Here is an 18,465-nt window from a genome sequence, read left to right as displayed (position 1 = left end):
AGTGGCGCGGTAGCGCCACATGCAAGTTTGAGTAGCAGACGGTGCATGGCTACCGCGACACTATATACGCTCAAATTCGCATTTTGAATTTTCAAAATGGTAAAAAAATTATTTAACATCATTATATATGTAGTAGTGTGATGTTATTCGGCTTTTCTGATGCTAAACTATGATTTGAAAAAAAAATCCCGACCAGAAAAGCTTTTTTAATTGTTTTATCATATACACGTTCTTGAAAAGTGCTGATTTAATTTCAAGAATTTTTACGTTCAGAGCAAAAAGTTCCGACTCTTAAGTTAGCCACGGACGAGCTTTAGTAGTATATATCAAGCTAGTGTTCAGTTCGATGTGAAGTTAGTCGCGCTAAGAGTATTTACTTTACTTATATCATTATATATATGTGAGTGTGTATATTATGATAATAATAAATTCAAGGTACTGAAACAATCAATACATCAGATCTCATCTTACCTCATCTCAGAAAAATATACAATAATTTCAATGATAAGCATCACATCGATAAATTTTCTTGATTCCCTGGTCATTGTTAAACACACACAGTGGCGCTGTAGTAGCATTTCTTAATGCCCTAGTCACAGTAGGCTGTGGACGCGCAGTACGTTGCGAAGTTCATGTGGTCGTTACGAACGAGTCATATCGACGCCGGTGTCAGAATCAACACAATCATGTAATTCGTTGCCAAGACTGTGATAGGCTGAATAACTACGGAACAGCCTGATTATATTGTCAGGTTACAATTACTTGAATCAACAATAAAATCTTATAAGTACACTAAAAAAAAATTACAGATGACAATATAGGAGATTGGATGACTTCTACAATTGATTGCGGTAATGGCTGTAAACGGAAAATAATAGAAAAGACTGATATAACTGTGAGCAATAGTGTAATTCTAGTACAATTAGAACTATTTTCTGTGACCGAATATGGTACCCATGAAGTCATTACTGTCAATGTTCAACCCAATAATGCTATTAATGAAATAGTTGGTCTTAAGATTAATGAAATACCACAATCAAAAATAAAAATAGGGAAAAGAATGTATAAGGCTATTAGTGGTATATTTCATCATGGCACAACAACTTCTGGCGGGCATTATACTAATATGCTCCGTCAAGGAAATCAATGGATAAAAGTGGATAATGAAAAAGTTCAGAAAAGACCTTGGCCAAGATGTGCTAAAGATCTTTACATTTTGATCTTAGAACAAATCCCTTGAGAAATCGTAAGGAGAGAATTTTATGTCAGAAAAGTTATGAAATCTATAAAAAAAATACCTTTAAAAATAAGTATTAAGTTCTGCAAGTTTAAGGTTATTGTCTCTGAAAGTATTCTTAATCAAATATATTAATTAATTTTTAGAAAAAATAATTAATTTTAATTATTCAACAAATCCGTTAAGAAATTCTAAGAAATGAAATTTTTATCAGAAAAATTATGAAATCTATAAAAAAACTACCTTTAAAAAAAAAGTATAAAGTTATGCAAGCTTGAGGTTATTGTCTCTGAAGGTAGTCATGTTCAATTATAATAAGTAATTTTTGGGAAAAAAGAATTTTGATCATACAACCAATCCCCTGAGAAATTCTAAGAAATGAATTTTTATCAGAAAAGTTATGAAATCTATAAAAAAAACTACCTTGAAAAAAAAGTATAAAGCATACTTGAAGGTACTTTATAAAATTAATAAACTAACTAATGATTAATTGTTATACAAAGAATTATCTATTACTGTTAATATGCAACATCTAGAACTCGAAAATCAGTCCCGGCAAGTTATGTAATACGTATTATATTATTCAATATAATATCCTTCACGAGTAATGTTAGATATAACCGTGTTATTCCAGTGGTTGATTATATTCAATTAAATTACTACTAGTTACAAAAGAAAAACTTGAATTTTTTTGTTGATTTCATTACTTCCTAAGACCAAAAACCGTATTATTAGTATACAGAATGTATACAAATAATATGGTTTTCGGTCTTAGAAAGTTATAAAATATACGTGCAAAAAATATTTCTCGCATTTCATCATTTTGTTTAAAAACGAAAAATACAATTTACTTAAAAAATTTTTTTTGCTGTCTTTAATCTTTTTAGTTTTTTTCGTGAAGAAAATTTTTGTAATAAAAAATAAAATATGTGATAGTTATTTTGTTATATACTGAAATATTTTAATTTGATTTATCTTCAAATTTGTCTATTAATTTTAGATTTCACTGCTTTCTCATGCCTATGATGATATCAAAAATTTCTTTATTTAAATTGAAAAAACAGAATTCGTTCTTGCCTTATAGGTGTTATAATGTTTTTTAATTAATATTATAATTAATTATGTTTTAAATATGCAATTAATTTTTTATAATAGATTATAAATACCTTCAGAGACAATAACCTCAAACTTGCATAACTTTATACTCTTTTTTAAAGGTAGTTTTTTTATAGATATATATATATATATATATATATATATATATGTATACTATATTTTTCACCATGCAATGATCTTCGAGGAGGGCTTAAGCGACCTTCTTGCAGCAAAAATTTCCTAATTTCCCCCTATCCCCCTATATATATATATATATATATATATATTTATATTATAGTGCTCTTCGTCCGGCTTCCTTAATAAGAGCACTACTAAAGGCACTTAGCCCTTGAGAAAGGAACAAGGAAAGGGATGAGAGGCCTCCCATTACAGGAGGGGGATAGGGGGAAATTAGTCAATTTTTGCTGCAAGAAGGTCGCTTAAACCCTCCTCGAAGATCATTGCATGGTGAAAAAGCTCATGTTAAAAATCACAGAGGTACTTGCCTGAAAAGTAGCACCGGCCAGAAATCGAACTACGGTCTCCCACGTGCCAATCCACGGCCTAGCCGATTGAGACACCGCGCGCTCATGTATACATATACTATGGTGCTTTATGGCGCTAGCATCTAAGGGTAAAAGTAAAAACTGTGGTAACAGTATAGAGACCTGGCTTATGAGATACTAACATTATCCAATAATTAAAAAATGTTTAATTTGTTGATCAGCTCCTGCTACTCCAATTTTTATCAACAGAAAGTTTTATATCATTATGGTCGTGGAGGTGGCACCGTTTTTTTCTTTACACCAGGTTACTATGCAGATAACTTTTGCGGTAAACTATTTTTGGCTATACTATCATCTGAGCAATGGTCTCTAATTTTAATTACTCTCTGTTTTGATTCAAAGTAGTATAAAAAAGCAATAATAAATATTAAATAATGATTTACCCAGTAAAGTGAATTGAAGTATAAGAATGGATAGAAAGTAAGCACGTACTGAATATATATATACACAAGATAATTTCACTAAACAATACAGGGGCGCTTTCTGTGATGAATTCAATTACTAAAACTATTTTCTTATTCTGTAAGATATTGATCGAAGAAAATTCAAAATTTTAGCTATTTATCTAATAATTTCAGGTCAATGAGTTTACTCAAGTGTGATTATTGCCCATGTATATTTTGGAACGACAGAAAAATTGAAAATTCTTAAAAAAAAAACATAACAAAAAATTTATTTAATGTAATATATGTAATTTAGTTATAAAAAAGAATCATTACGTACACTACGTAAAGGAGTACACGTACGGTAACATTATCGGTTGTGTTTATCTATAATTGAAAATTAACAAGTGCAACACATTTACGGTAACAATTACACATACATAATCCTGAGCACAATAAAATTTGTAAATATTTTGGAAAAAAAATTTTTGAGAAAATATGCATTAAAAAGGCATTACAATAGAGATCATAAGAAAGTAAAATACAAAAAGAATTTTAAAAGCATGTGAATGATTATTAATCATGATAGTGATGTTTGATAGATAATTTACTTATTTCTTTCGGAATATAGATTAAACTATTTTGAACGTAAGACCAAATGTCAATGTGTACCTATCAATGTATTAAGATGTTTACGTACATTAAGAAGAAATGAGTTAAAAAATAAAACTGATAAATAACAATATTTATTATAAAAACATCTCAAGTACTAAGCAAAAATTTTTTTGAAGTTATACTTCTATAGGTGCGGTATGTCCTACGGAGTTAATGAACAACTTCAGATTGGTGACCTGTAGAAAAAGTGTAACCTAAGTGAATTTTGCTTGATTCTTTCCATTCACCCCGCCCTAATTGACGTACTTCCGGTCCCCCTACACCACACAACATCCAACATCATCGCACCACACCACACCACACATTTTGAATTCAACTAATTTTTTTCTTTTAAGGAGGCTCCATCACGGAATGTACAAGAACTTTGACTGATATATTATTAAAGTTGGGATCGCGCTGAGTCCAACGGTATCTTTGTTTTTATTGGTTGGCGATCAAAATCCGGAGATAATTTAATTCAAAGTCAGCACTTTTCGAGCTCACTTAACACAGTCTCTTATGGCCGAAGGCCTGAAGCAAACTTTTGAATATCAATTTAACTACTAAAATGGAATGTACCAGCAAAAAAAATACTTACCGTAACCCTGACACTCTTATCTTTAAGAAACAGGGTGATTTTATAGGCGTTGGCGATAAAAAAATTGATAAAATAGCTAAAATACTATTTTGGTCTGCAGTTACGTTCGATGAGTGCAGTGACAAACACTGCCGGCCATATTGGTCTAGGGAGCGCGCACAATAAAAAAAATTTGAATCTGTAAAATAACATGAAAACTTTTATTATGATTATTCAATTTTTATTTTTTGGATAATAACGCAGTAAATTATGTCAATCATTAATATTAAATTATTCGGCAGCTGACTGTATAAATATGTAGTAAACTATATATAATAGCAGGTGGATTCAGTTGAAAATAAAACAAAGTTCATTACCAACATACTACTAGCATAAAAGGAAGCTTTCGTCTAGTGACATTGCATCTATCGTCACTGAATTGACTACCACAGTAGGCGATGAAACCTCCTTAACGAATTTCTAAAAAAAAAAAAAAAGTTCGCGAATAGATTTCAACCTCTGTCTCCTTGCACACTGGGCGAGCCCTTACCCACTCTGCAATGAGACGGTGGTAAGGTTAGTAACCGATCAAGGCTCTTATTTTTCGCTCTGCTTTTTTTGGCTTTTTATTGCTGTTCACTGCCCTAGGGCGTATTTGTTTCAGGCCCGTTGCAAGGTCCCTTACTGCAACTTGCTGCATGAGTGTTATCTTCTGTAGAGGTTGCAGATTTTTAACAATCTCGACTGTTTTGCCAAGCAGGCTACCCGAATGCGCTGGTGTGTGTGTGTTGTCAATGCTGTAGCGACTTGCGCTTTTGTTTTCTGGCTCAACTTCGATGGACCTGTGCTCTTCTTGAATCACAAGTGCGATCTCAGTGGGCCCCGTGGATGTCGTTGTTAGAGTTTTTCGTTGTGCTATCCGCTGTTGACTTGTATGTAATGGTGCGTTAATCGGCTAGGAGCTAGCATGATTTGGTCATAGTTGTGTTGGTGTATTCATCATACACGCGTGTGATTGCTATTTCTCTTTGTAAACAAAGCGATGGATAATAATAGTGACGGTGCTGATGAAAGCGGTGACAGTGACGGTTCTTTCACATCTGTGAAGGAATCATCGTTGATTTCGCATAGTGACGTCATGAGTATGCTTGACAATGTAAGCAAACATCGTAAGGCAATGCTTACGAAACGAGAAGGTTTTACGTGTCAAGGCACAATTACGAGACACAGTAAATAGCTTTAGCGCTGTTATAACTGAAATTGCCACTGCATATCTGTGTAAGTTTTAGGTCGACTGGGTTCACGGTTCCTGCGTTAAGGCTTTAAATGACGCATGCACAAACATCGAAAAAGCGAGTATCAATGTCTGTCAAGCTATCTCAAAAAATAGTGCAGATGCCGATTTACGTACGTTTTCGGCAGTTCACGTCTCGGGTTCTTTTCCTGCATTATCTAAGGGTTTGCATTGTGGTGATCGTGGAAACTTCATGTCGAATCACGGTAAGCCGTTTTGAACTCAGCGCTCGAGTCGTATTAAAATCGGCCCACGTGATGACGCTAGGCCGAATTTTACTTCTTCAAAATCTACGTATAATGCACTCAAAAAAGCTATTAATCCATGTAATTTAAAAACTAACGTAAATAAAGTAATATATTCAGGAAATAATGCGGTGGTTTTAGAGGGCGATTCATTCAATGAAACTGTCATAAAAAATCAGCTTACCAATACGTGCCCTGAGCTTGAAATTAAAGTAAATGCATATAAGAACCCGCGCCTGATTGTACGCGATAATCCGGCGGAATTAAAGGAGTCTGATATAGTTGACTGCGTCGTTGACCAAAATTTACCTGGTTGTGATAAGTTTTTAGTAAAAGTTATTTATATGTTTCCGCTATGCGATAATAACAAATTTCACTCGAGTATCATTGAAGTAGCACCTGAGCACCATAAAGTTTTGCGTGAGAAGGCCCACGTTTATATTGGTTGGCGATCCTGTCGTGTCGCAAATCATGTTTTTATTTTGCAATGCTATGAATGTACGAAGTTTGGTCACACTGCTAAAGAGTGTCAGAATGATGCATGTTGTGGCTAGTGTTCTGGCCCTCATGCATCTAATATTTGCGTTAATAAGACAAAGTTGTGATATAAGCATCCAATATTGCGGGTAATATTAATCACAGTGTCTATGACAGAGTTAAATGACTGGTTTTTTGTAAGAAAATTGAGCGTGCTTCTTCATTTGTAAATTATGGCGAATAAGGTCAATAGCATCAAGTACTTATGTGTTAGTTATTGTAATGCGCAATCCCTTAAGGCTAACTTTGTTGATGTATGCGATTTTGTTTTAACTTATGGTGTGTAGGTTTTGGGTATAAGTGAGTCTTTTCTGAAACCAAATCATGACTCAATGTGGTATGGCATTCTGCACTACTATTTGCTGCGCAACGATCGGGTTGGTCGAGGGGGTGGCAGAGTTGCTATGTATGTTCATGAGTCCCTGAAGTGGAGGATTGTTGCATCATCGCCAGAATTACCTCCTAGGGTCGTGCGTGCAGAATACCTTTCCGTGGAATTGCAAATGGGCTCATTCAAGTTTCTTTGCGCGTTGGTATATAGTCCACCAAAGGCCGGATATTGGTGTGAAACTGTTGAAAATGCACTACTAAACTGTAATGGAGCCTACGATAATATTTTTCTGCTTGGCGATTTCAATATAGACTGGTGTTCTACTCTTTCGACTAGAAACACATTGGTTGACTTCCTTCAAGCTACTAATTTTAATCGCCTACCCTTTAATCAGACTCATCATGTAGGTAATCCGTTCTCAACAATTGACTACTTTTTTCTTGCTGATGATTCAAATTTGGCGTTTTATTCGTAGCACTTTGTGCCCAGTATATCACTACACGAAATTCTGCTTGTTTTTTTTAAATACGATAGCCCACAATCTTCACCATCAACGATTATGCGTCGCAGTTTTAAAAATTTTGATTTTGCCAGTCTTTCGCGTGATTTCGTATCACTTGATTGGAAAGCTACTCTTGACTGTCCTGACATCGATTTAAAAGTATCACTATACTCACAGAATTTTCTTTCTGTATGATAATCATGCCTCTTCGCACACTTTTCCCGTTCGCTTGGGGCGTCCTATGCCCTGGATGATGGCTGACTTACGCAGACTTTAAAAATCAAGAAATGCTGCTTGTCGTACTTTCTAGCGTACTAGGAAATATAGCGATAGGGAAATCCGTAATCGTCTCCGTAACCATGCTAAGCTTGCTATACGCAACGCTTTTTCTTGCTACCACCGACAATAATTGTCGAACTGCAGGTCACCTCGGGATTTTTGGAACTGTGTTAATAGGGCTGGCCTGTCGAGGGGTGTCATTCATTGCGATACCCTACCAACTGACCTCGATTCACTGAATACATTTTTCATAGGCAATCCAAGTGTTGTGCCACTGACTACTCGGACCCCTTCTGTTGAAATCTATAATGACGATAGACTATTTTTTAGGGCAGTTAAGACATCCGATATCGTTAATGCTATAAGAAGGGGGAGCTCAAATGCAACTGGGCCTGCTGGTATACCCCTACACTTTTTACATGATTGTATTATCTACCTTGTTCCTATACTGATGAATATCTTTGATACATTACTTCAAAGTGGAATTTTCCCAGCATTATGGAAGCAGTCTAATGTACGCCCAATTTCCAAGGTCAGGAACTCTAAAAGAGTAAAAGATGTTAGACCTATCAGTTTGTTGAGTGCTACTTCTAAGGTTTTCGAAACTGTTGTACATTCACAAATTTTGGAATATGTAACGCGACTAAAAATACTTGATCCACTGCCACTCCAATCAGGATATAGAAAGTCTTATAGCACTCAATCAGCAGTTATGAAGTTGGTTGATGATATTAGGGTTGCTATTAATGAGCAGCAGATTACGCTCCTGGTAGCTATTGATTTTTCACGAGCTTTCGGCGTCGTTAACATCAAACATCTTTATAATAAGCACTACAGTTTGGGATTTTCGAGCTCTACCTGCAACTGGGTTGAATCTTACCTCACTGATAGGTCTCAAGTTGTAATTTCATCAAAGGGTTAAAGCTCTAAACCTTTGTATAGATACTCGGGGGTGCCACAGGGCTCGGTGCTGGGCCCACTGCTTTTTTCCCTTTACATGAATGACATTAGTTCTGCAATTAAGCACTGCTCATATCTTTATGCTGATGACCTGTGTATATATCTTCATGGTTCGATTGATGAATTGGCGAGTATTGTGCGTAAGGTTAATGAGGATTTGCATAATATTTTATTATGGGCTCTCTCTAATGGCCTACTTATCAATAAGGAAAAAATATGTGCCTTATGATTGGGCTCACGTAATTTTATGAGTAGACTCCTAAAAACCCATGTACCGACGTTTTGCTTGATGGTTTCATAGTTAAAACTTCTGATACACTAAAAATACAAGGCATTGTGCTTGATTCTACATTGAGTTTTCGAGCGCAGTGCTGTACTACATCAAATAAATGTTCTTCTGCGCTATATCGCTTTCGTAAATGCGGATCGTCACTTTCTCGAGATTTTAAGCTTACCTTGGTCAAATCGCTTATATTGCCATACTTTGATTAATGTGCTGGTTTGTTATTTCCACTCTCTAAGGAGCTTAAAACAAAACTTTCCAGTAGTATGAATGCGGCTATCCGCTTCGTAACAGGAACACGCAAGCACGAGCACATCACATCTGATTACAAAAAATTGAATATGCTTCCCTATTCACTTCGGGTTGAATATCTTAAGCTTTTATTCCTTGCTTCAATCTTGCGCGGTGGTCCGCCACAGTATCTATCGTGCAAAATCAAATTTAGACCTTATGATATGCTTGGCACAAAACGGGCATCTCACCTTGATCTGCTTATCCCCCCTGCCACCCTTAAATTTCTACATGATTCTTCTTCGTTGGTAGCGCTAGTGTGTGGAATGGTTTACCAGTTGCTATATGTGAATTATACCAGCGTCCGTGTTTCAAAAGAGAACTTTTTAAATACTACCAGCTTGAGTTCGACAATTTGCGTTAATTGTTAATTGTAACAAAATCTTATCGTGTTGTGCTATTTATTTAATTACGCTTACCATTACTATTGTTATCGATTTCATTTCTTGTTTACTATATTTTTATTAGTTTTATTATTTTTATTTGTTTTTTTCTTCATTATTTTATTTTAATAATGTAATAATTGCGATAGTATTCTTGGGCGCTAATATTCAGTAGCCTCTTTGAAATGTTTTAATGTATATACAGCTTAGGCTATACAGGACCACAGAGAAAGTCTTTGAGTTCTTAGTTTGTTAAATAAATAAATCTAATCTAATCTAAACTAATCTAATCTAATCTATGAGTGAGCCCGACAATCGGAAAACAATTAATTCATTTTATCTTACAGTTTGTAACTCATTTTCAATGTAAATTTTTATTTATTGTGTACTCATTTATTTGGTTGCATTTTACATTAAATAAATAAGTTATTTAATGTAATAAATTTTTTTGGTACATGTTTTTTTCAAACATTTGGAAAGTATATATTAGCAGAGCAGCTTTTACATGTATTAATAAACATTCATTTATTTATTATTAATTTGTTACTTTAAAAAAAAATTAAATTATTAACTATAAAATTTTTTCATACTTTTTTTAAAATTTTAATATGAAAAAAAAAAGAAAAATTCCCTTCTGTATAAATACAATAATTGATTTTTATTGCATTTTCTTCTTACAAAATTTTTCTTTTGCGATTGAGAACAAAATTCAGAGAGGTAGGAGCAGCGCAAATATATGCTGCAACGCTGGAAATTATTTTTCTCATTTGGATAAACTTACATACACGCTTTTACGCATACTTGACCACTTCTTTTTTATATTATTAAAAAAAAAAAAAAAAAGTATAGATCTACTTGAAAATGAATGAGCATTAACATATACAACAACAACACTCAGATCGTGGTACCACAGAAATCGGAATCGTGACCAAATAAAATTCATGTCGAATTATTCACATTAAACGAACAATGAAATGCTGATAATATTAAAAACTGTGTTCTTTCTTAAGAAAATTCTATTGCATTATTTATTTTAATTTTTTTTAGTAACTTTTTGGATAATGTACTGCATTGTAATACTCTTAAATTTTTATTTTTTTTATTTACAACACTAACGTTTTCTTTTGCTCTGTTTTTGAACTGCCTAACCCAGCACCCATAATTCCAATCTTCGGTATTACCAAATACCACTCTCAGAGCAATCAGAATTATTTTTTTATTGATTTTGTCGTTAGGTAAATGAGCATTAAAAACTGGAACAAATGTATCTAGTAAGTTAAGAACTTAAATACTGTTATCTTAAGTTATCATTTGTATAAATACAATAAAATTTCTTTCTAAACAGCACATAATATCGTTTAATTTTCTTGAAAATTAGCTTTTTAAGCTTAATTCTTACAATTTACTCTCAAATTACGTCTCTAGATAATAATTTTTTAATGATCCTTAATGAACTATTAGGCTAGTTACAAGATTCATTAAAGAGATAATACACTTTTTGAAAAATTACGCAACATTGAAAAATGTACAAATTGAAATTACGTGGAATTTTATCAACCAAATTCTGATACACAACACTATCATTATCATTGATATCATCCAAAAAAAAAAAGAAAATAAGCATTAGTACCGGAAAGAAAGCTTTACTTGTTTTATTTGGAAACAGAGTGAATAACAGAATAGAGAAACAGGATAAAAAAAATACGCAAGTCAGAAATACTAACAATAACTGTTTGCTCCTTCTGCTCTAAACTCAGAAGTGCTGTTTTCAACAGCTTTACAGTTAGATTACTCAAGCAGCCACAAGGAACGTCTGATTTGCCCCGTTCTATTTTCAGTGGGGTACTAATGAGAGAGTATCAAACAGTTGATCACTAGAGGGCAGCATGGCACTCGACTTGCCTACCCCCACTATTCTCCCTAGTAACCTACAGATACTCCCGATAAGAATGTGATCCAAAGGATAAGACCAGGGCCTGGGCAGGCTTAAATGTAGAGTTTATAACACGGTGTAATGAGGTTGACCGCAGGCTATGACCAGTGCCTAACCAGGGTATATGTATGTATGTATAATAACATATATCTACTGTACTAACAGTACTATCGTACTACATACTACAGTAGGGGTTATGGTATGTATGTTCAACGCTTTTGGATAGAAAACAACGATGAACAATTTTAGCAAATGATAAGGAAAAATCTTATAAGCAGATTATCACTGCTACATTAAACACTGTTTAGTGATGTACAATGTTTAATTTGTAGAAACATACAAGGAAATGATGATTAAACTTTTACAAATATAATTTTTTTTATTTTTACATTATTATCACTATATCTACAAGCTCAAAAATACTGTCTTGATCAAATTGTTTGTAATTCACTTGAAAAGCAGTCTAACGTTGGTTATTTTTTTCTCTTGTATTCGTACTCGTAGTAACTATACTAAGTATATTAAGCTTAATTTTTTTTTTTCTCAAAATTTGCGGACTTCCAATTTTTCCTTTTAATCATTCAGCTTTCGTTCAATGTACTTATAGACAGAAACGAATGAACAAGCATAAACAAACAAACGATCAATTAATGGAAGCGCGTGTGTGTATATATATGCATGTGTATGCGTATGTAAATGTCACGTCTCGAAGGTCGGAGGTTATATAGTATACCCATATACGTATTCCATCAGGGCCTGGCCATACCTTTTTAATAACCTCATTACAATTCTGGACAGGGCATGCCCAGGCTGCCTGGCCAGGGCCTGGTGTTCAGCTACGGCGGTCTAGAGGTCATTTCTTGTCGGACCACTGTATGCTTGTGCAGTATTGTGGGTGTGTATACATGTATATAAGTGTAGGCCAAGGGTTGATTAAAAAAAATACTGTTTATTGATTGAAAATTTTTTTTACACTTTTCACAGGAATACTTGTAAAGCAATTATGCGATGTATCAGTAAGCCCCTTAAGACTCCCTTGCCACCATGCCAGGATTCCCGCATGCCAGCGCATGGAGGTAGTATTACGTAACTTTTTTAGCTTCAACTCAACAAACGAATTTTCATCTTAAAGACGCCATAAGATGCTTTTAAGGCATGAATTAGTTATTTCAGATAATTTTATATAGGTTCAGCGTATATCGGTAGCAGTCCACTATTTTAGCGGTGCGTCAGTCCCGTACGGCGCAATAAGTTGTACCCGTGTATCAAAGGTAAAACTTGTCATACCGTATCAGCCCCATGGGAGTGACGGAACCGTCAAAATAACGGACTTTAACCGTTACTGTACCGACTGTACCTAACAGTTTAATAGGAGGGATAACCATCACAGCGTTGGTATAGTGGCAGCAACATCAAACAAGCGGACACTATTTCACCTCACGGATAGTCGGGCACGCTCCTGTACACGTACTGTCAGTTCTCCCTCTCAGCTGTGAATACTTCTCTCCATGTACCTGTCTGTCCATGTACATAGTCTGTCTATTAATTAATTAATTAGGCCACGGGTTGACTATTTCCCTTGCACAGTTTTAAATCACACCACTTTGCTCTTGCAGACAGAAGCTCAGTTCTTGAAAGTTATTGTAACCTTCATTGTACGCTCGAAACCTTGTCGGTTTGACTAGGCTTCGTAGTTATGTTTTATAGGGAGAGGATAAAGAAAGAAAAAATACTGCACTTAGGAAAAAAAGCCGGGAGGCATAAAAAAACCCAATTTATTAATGAATTAAAAACAAATACAATCCGGATTAAATGCAACTGAATTAAACTGAATATTACGAACGTTAAATGATACACTGAACAAACTAAGAATAAAATACAATACAAAGATGTGAGCCAACGTGTGTGTATGTGTGTGTGTGTGTGTGTGTGTGTGTAAATGCAACTCAGAGCTGCTCGTTGACGGCGCGTCGCTAACCTGGTGGTCGGCGCCTGGTCGTTCGCGCTGATGCGAGAGCGACGGTGTCGTGGGTAACTGGGCCACTGATCGCGTTCGGCACGGATCACTTCGGTGTGTCCACGAGGACGATGGTGCGTCGCGGTCGCAAACACGTGAATATACCGCGTCGTATCGATCAGAAGGCGGGATTGAGAAAGAGCACACAAGAAAGCACGGCGTTAGTTAAACATAATCTACGTGAGAAAAACACGAGGTCACAGCAAAACTATAGGCACGAATTACTACGGTGAGTCCCAAGAGAGCCGATGTAAGTATTTCAAGAGAGCCAAACGTAGAGTGACCTCATTACTTAAAACAAAAGGTTATTAGTTCTGATGCGTCGGCGCTGGTCAAGACTCTCCCCCCTCCCTCTCTCCACTCAGGCAGGGGAAGACTCGATCCTGTCTCGACTAATTGGTGTGAAAACTGTCTCTTTCTCTTTCCCTCCTCTTTTCTCGCTGTACATGTACAAGTGCGGATGTGTGTGCACGATTGCACGGAAGCAAAGTCTTTCTTCCTTGAATTATGGACCGACGCGGCTATTATAGAGGTATATTCCATACCGAACCGACGGAACATTCTCCCCGCGTTGCGAGTAACCGAGCAAAATTGATGTGTGTTGTGTGTGTGAGAATCTTCATGAGGTTTTTAGCAGGTTCTCTTCTGTCGGCAATGGGCATAACAGTGTTACGCTGCGTCGAAAGGTGGAGGTTCCGGCCTTGACTGTAGCGACTCGAGTGACCTTGTCGTCGCCTGGATGCACCTCGAGTACTTTTCCCAGCTTCCATTGAGCACAAGGGATGTTTTTGTCGATGGCGAGGACGATTGTGCCCGGTTTGAGGTCATCATCTCCCGTGTGCCATTTTTGCCGTTTTTGGAGTTCCGTGAGATACTCGACTTGCCATCTCTTCCAGAAATGTTGTCGGGCCTTCGAAATAAATCGCCAGATGGAAAGGCGATTGTCTGGAACAGAAAGCAAATTACATTCCGGCAGCATCGTCATAGGGCGACCGACTAGAAAATGCGCTGGTGTTAGTGCGCTCGGATCGTTTGGATCGGTGGAAAGAGCGCATAAGGGTCTCGAATTTAGAAGAGCCTCGATTTCAATGGTAAAGGTGTTTAATTCTTCGAATGTAAGCAATTGATCCCCGATAACGCGCTTGAAGTGGTGTTTAAATGATTTTACGGCTACTTCCCAAATACCACCAAAATGGGGAGCGAGAGGGGGGTTGAAGTGCCAGGTTATGCCCTTATGTGAAGCGAAGTGTTCCACGCTGTCTCTAAACTGTTCGGATTGCAAAAGCGCATATAATTCGCGAAGCTGGTTGCTTGCGCCGATAAAATTTGACCCATTGTCGGAATAAATATTAGAGGGCCGGGCTCGTCGACCGATTAATCGTCGCAGAGCACCCAAAAACCCGTCGGTGGTCAGATCGCTTATGATTTCTATATGCACCGCCTTTGTAACCATACAAATAAAAACACACCCATATGCTTTAACTCGCGCGCGATTTCTGTGTTTCTTCTCTTTGATGAATAATGGACCGAAAAAATCAACCCCGACATGCTCGAATGGAAAAGCTTCGGCGACACGCGATTTAGGTAAATCTCCCATTTTCATTTGAAGAGGGGTTGGTTTGTATCGTATGCATAGAATGCATCGCCAAATGATTTTTCGAACTTGGTTTTTTCCGTCTACCAGCCAATATCGCTGCCGAATGGCAGAAAGCGTGCTTTGAACTCCGGCGTGGTACGCGTTTATATGCATTTCACGAATTATCAGGTTGGTCACGTGATGGCGAGAAGGTAAAAGTATTGGAAATTTGCGGTCGGAATCTATTGGCGCTTTACTTAATCGACCCCCGATGCGAAGTAATCCGTCTCCGTCAACAAAGGGATTGAGCTCCGATAGTCGAGTTTTCTTGGCTCCCTTAGCGCTTGTTAGAAGATTGATTTCGGATTGATATTGTTCGGATTGAATGAGTCGAAGAACTATTTTTTCCGTCGTGATTCTTTCTATCGGACTAATATTTTTACCGGTATGAGTGTTTGATTTTAGTAGCCGTAAACAATATGAAATAGAATTGATTAAAGTCAAATATGACGAAAATCGCGAAAAAACGTTTACAGTTGAGTGATTTAATACAAGACACGTCAATTCTCTTAAGCCGGGTAATTGCGAGACAGCGGGGACCATGTTCCTTGGCCATGAATTTTCTGATGAACGAAGCCAAAGGGGCCCTTCAAACCACAGATCGTTTCGCAGAAATTCGCCTGGAAGCTGACCACGCGACAAAGCATCGGCTGGATTGTCAGCTGTTCTAACGTGGCGCCATTCTATCCTATCTCCGAGCGCTTGTATTTCGGCAACGCGATTGCCTTCAAATGGTTTGAGAAGTTGGGATGGTTTTTTAAGCCAATGAAGCACGATAGTAGAATCGGACCAAAATACAATTCTGTCGACTGATAGATTTATCGAGGGACTCATCTCCTTATACAAACGGGCAAGGACTCGCGCCCCGCACAGCTCAAGCCGAGGAATCGTGGTTTCCTTGATAGGAGCAACTCGAGATTTGGCACATGCTAGACGAATGAGTACGCGCCCGCGGCTATCGCTCGTGCGAATGTAGATGCAAGCACCGTACCCCGTTTTACTCGCGTCGCAAAACCCATGAATTTCCATGCGCGTTGGATTGTCAATAATAAGTCGACGTGGTATGCATAAACTAGAAATTAAAGAAAGCTGTTCCGCGAAAACTCCCCATCGTGAATTTAACTCTTGCGGTAAAGACTCATCCCAATTTAACTTTAATTTCCAACATTCCTGAATCATCGTTTTGGCATACAAAATTATGGGCCCAAGAAGCCCCAACGGATCAAATATAGCAGCGATTTTCGATAAAATTGAGCGCTTTGTATGTTTTTCGACCGAATCACCGAGATGGACTGAATATAAAATTTTATCATCATGCGAGTTCCAAGCGATTCCTAACGTTTTTAGAACCGTATTTGTCTCGATCACGCAATCTAAATTGATTATTTGCTCCTCAAGATTTTTCAACGCGTTGTGATGATTTGAAGCCCAACGACGGATATCAAAACCTCCCCTTCGTAAAAGAGAAATTACCTCGTCGCGAATTTTGAGTACTTGTTCAATCGTATCAGCACCAGTCAAAAGGTCATCAACGTACAAATCGTTTTTGAGTACTTGGGCAGCCCGCGGAAAGTGTGCGCCATCGTCATCAGCGAGTTGCTGAACCGTGCGTATAGCGAGATGAGGAGCAGAAGAGACGCCGAAGGTAACCGTATTGAGCTCGAAAGCTCTCACTTCGACTTGGTGATACCACAAAATACGTTGAAACCGTCGGTGATCGGGGTGAATGAGTATTTGCCGATACATCTGTGCGATGTCGGCTGTGATTACATATCGATAGGTGCGGAAACGCAAAAGATGATCAAACAGTTTAGACTGGATTGTGGGACCGACCATTAAAACTTCATTTAGCGAGAAGCCCTTACTGGCCTTAGCGGATGCATCGAAGACGACGCGCACCTTCGTGGTGCTGCTTGACTCTTTAATTACTGGATGATGAGGCATGTAATAGCCGCTCGGAGACTCGTCACGCACCAAGGACATGTGACCTAACTCAATGTATTCGTTCATTATCCTTTCGTAAGCTACTTTAAGTTCGGGATTAGAATTAAGACGAGTTTGTAACGCGTTAAGGCGTCGGAGAGCTTGAGGCCTTGAATCGCCGAAATCCTCATTTTGTCGTTTGAATGGTAATTTGACAATGTAACGGCCGTCGTTATCGCGCGTAGTGTGTTCGACGTAATGAGCCTCGCACCGTGTCTCTTCGATTGATTTCGATGATTTTGATCCAATGTCCTCGATAACCCAAAATTTTTCCATTTGACGCGTGAGTTCGATTAAATTACAAGAAACCGCTGAGTCCCCGCTTATTTCTCCAATACCACCTCCAACTATCCATCCGAGCTGTGTCTTTTGCAAAATCAAATCGCCGTTACCACGAGATAAATTTAATTGACCCACACTAAAAAGCGATAAAGTCATCCCAGCTCCGAATAGAACATCTACGGATCGCGGCAGATGGAATAGCGGATCGGCTAAGCTTACGGTGGCGGGAATTTTAATTAAGTCGCGAGGAAGAACTTCGTCTGGAACGAGTTCGGCGATTTTTGGTATGACTAAAAAGTTCGAAATTTTACTGAAAGTCTTATCTATTGCGCAAAAATAAATTTCGACTCGACCCTTTGACACGGTGCGCAGCTCATTGATGGCGCCTACAGGTACGTTGCATGGACGCGTTGGCAAATTTAAATGACGCGCGAAATTAGATGTTATGAAATTCACGGTTGCGCAAGTGTCAAGAAGCGCGCGTGCTTGAATAAATTTCCCATCGGAGTTTCTCATTAGAATCATTGTGCTCATCATCAGCTGAGCTCGGGGCGCGTGGGAAACTAAACTAAAGCACTCCATATTCTGTAGTCATGCGGACTTTGTGTTGGACGATTCGGTCTTAGGAGCCTGCTTGGGATTCATGTTACGGGTCGGGTTAGAGTGCAAAAACGTGTTGTGATACCGCTTGCACTCTTTGCAATGGGAAAGCGTACAATTGCCAGTGTGCGGGCGAAGACAGTTTCGGCACAACCCTTTGTCCTTGACTGCGTTCCACCACTGTGAAACGATCAATTTCAGAAAGTCGTCGCACTTGAAAATCGGATGGTTTGCCTTGCAATAGGAGCAAGTAGCTGTTGTTGCCGTGACAAGAGAGCGCGCGCCGGTTTCGGTTTTGCGAGCCTTCGAGGCTGCCGAGGTTCTGTCTGCCGGACGCTTATTAAACCCACCTCCTTGACGCGACGCTTCATTCGACAGGGTACTCAATCTAAACGCG

At 37.7% G+C, this 18,465-nt stretch overlaps 1 protein-coding gene across 1 annotated transcript; it reads right to left on the bottom strand.

Annotated features, from left to right (window-relative positions):
• Positions 1-14,186: 14,186 nt before the first annotated feature.
• LOC149375507 (uncharacterized) lies at positions 14,187-18,050 on the bottom strand. Its single transcript, XM_089598564.1, has one exon. The coding sequence runs from the start codon at positions 18,048-18,050 to the stop codon at positions 14,187-14,189; it is 3,864 nt and encodes a 1,287-aa protein (XP_089454690.1).
• Positions 18,051-18,465: the final 415 nt, after the last annotated feature.

This window comes from Copidosoma floridanum, unplaced genomic scaffold, assembly GCF_036245765.1.
Source record: "Copidosoma floridanum isolate Cflo_tuat_1 unplaced genomic scaffold, Cflo_Japanese_pri ptg000006l, whole genome shotgun sequence".
Taxonomy (NCBI): domain Eukaryota; kingdom Metazoa; phylum Arthropoda; class Insecta; order Hymenoptera; family Encyrtidae; genus Copidosoma; species Copidosoma floridanum.
The sequence above is the reverse complement of the archived record's forward strand: the minus strand, read 5'-3'. Positions and strand labels throughout refer to the sequence as shown.

What these genes read in the sequence shown, in the direction of transcription:
- LOC149375507 (XM_089598564.1), bottom strand. Translation starts at nt 18,050, where the DNA reads ATGGAGTGCTTTAGTTTAGTTTCCCACGCGCCCCGAGCTCAGCTGATG.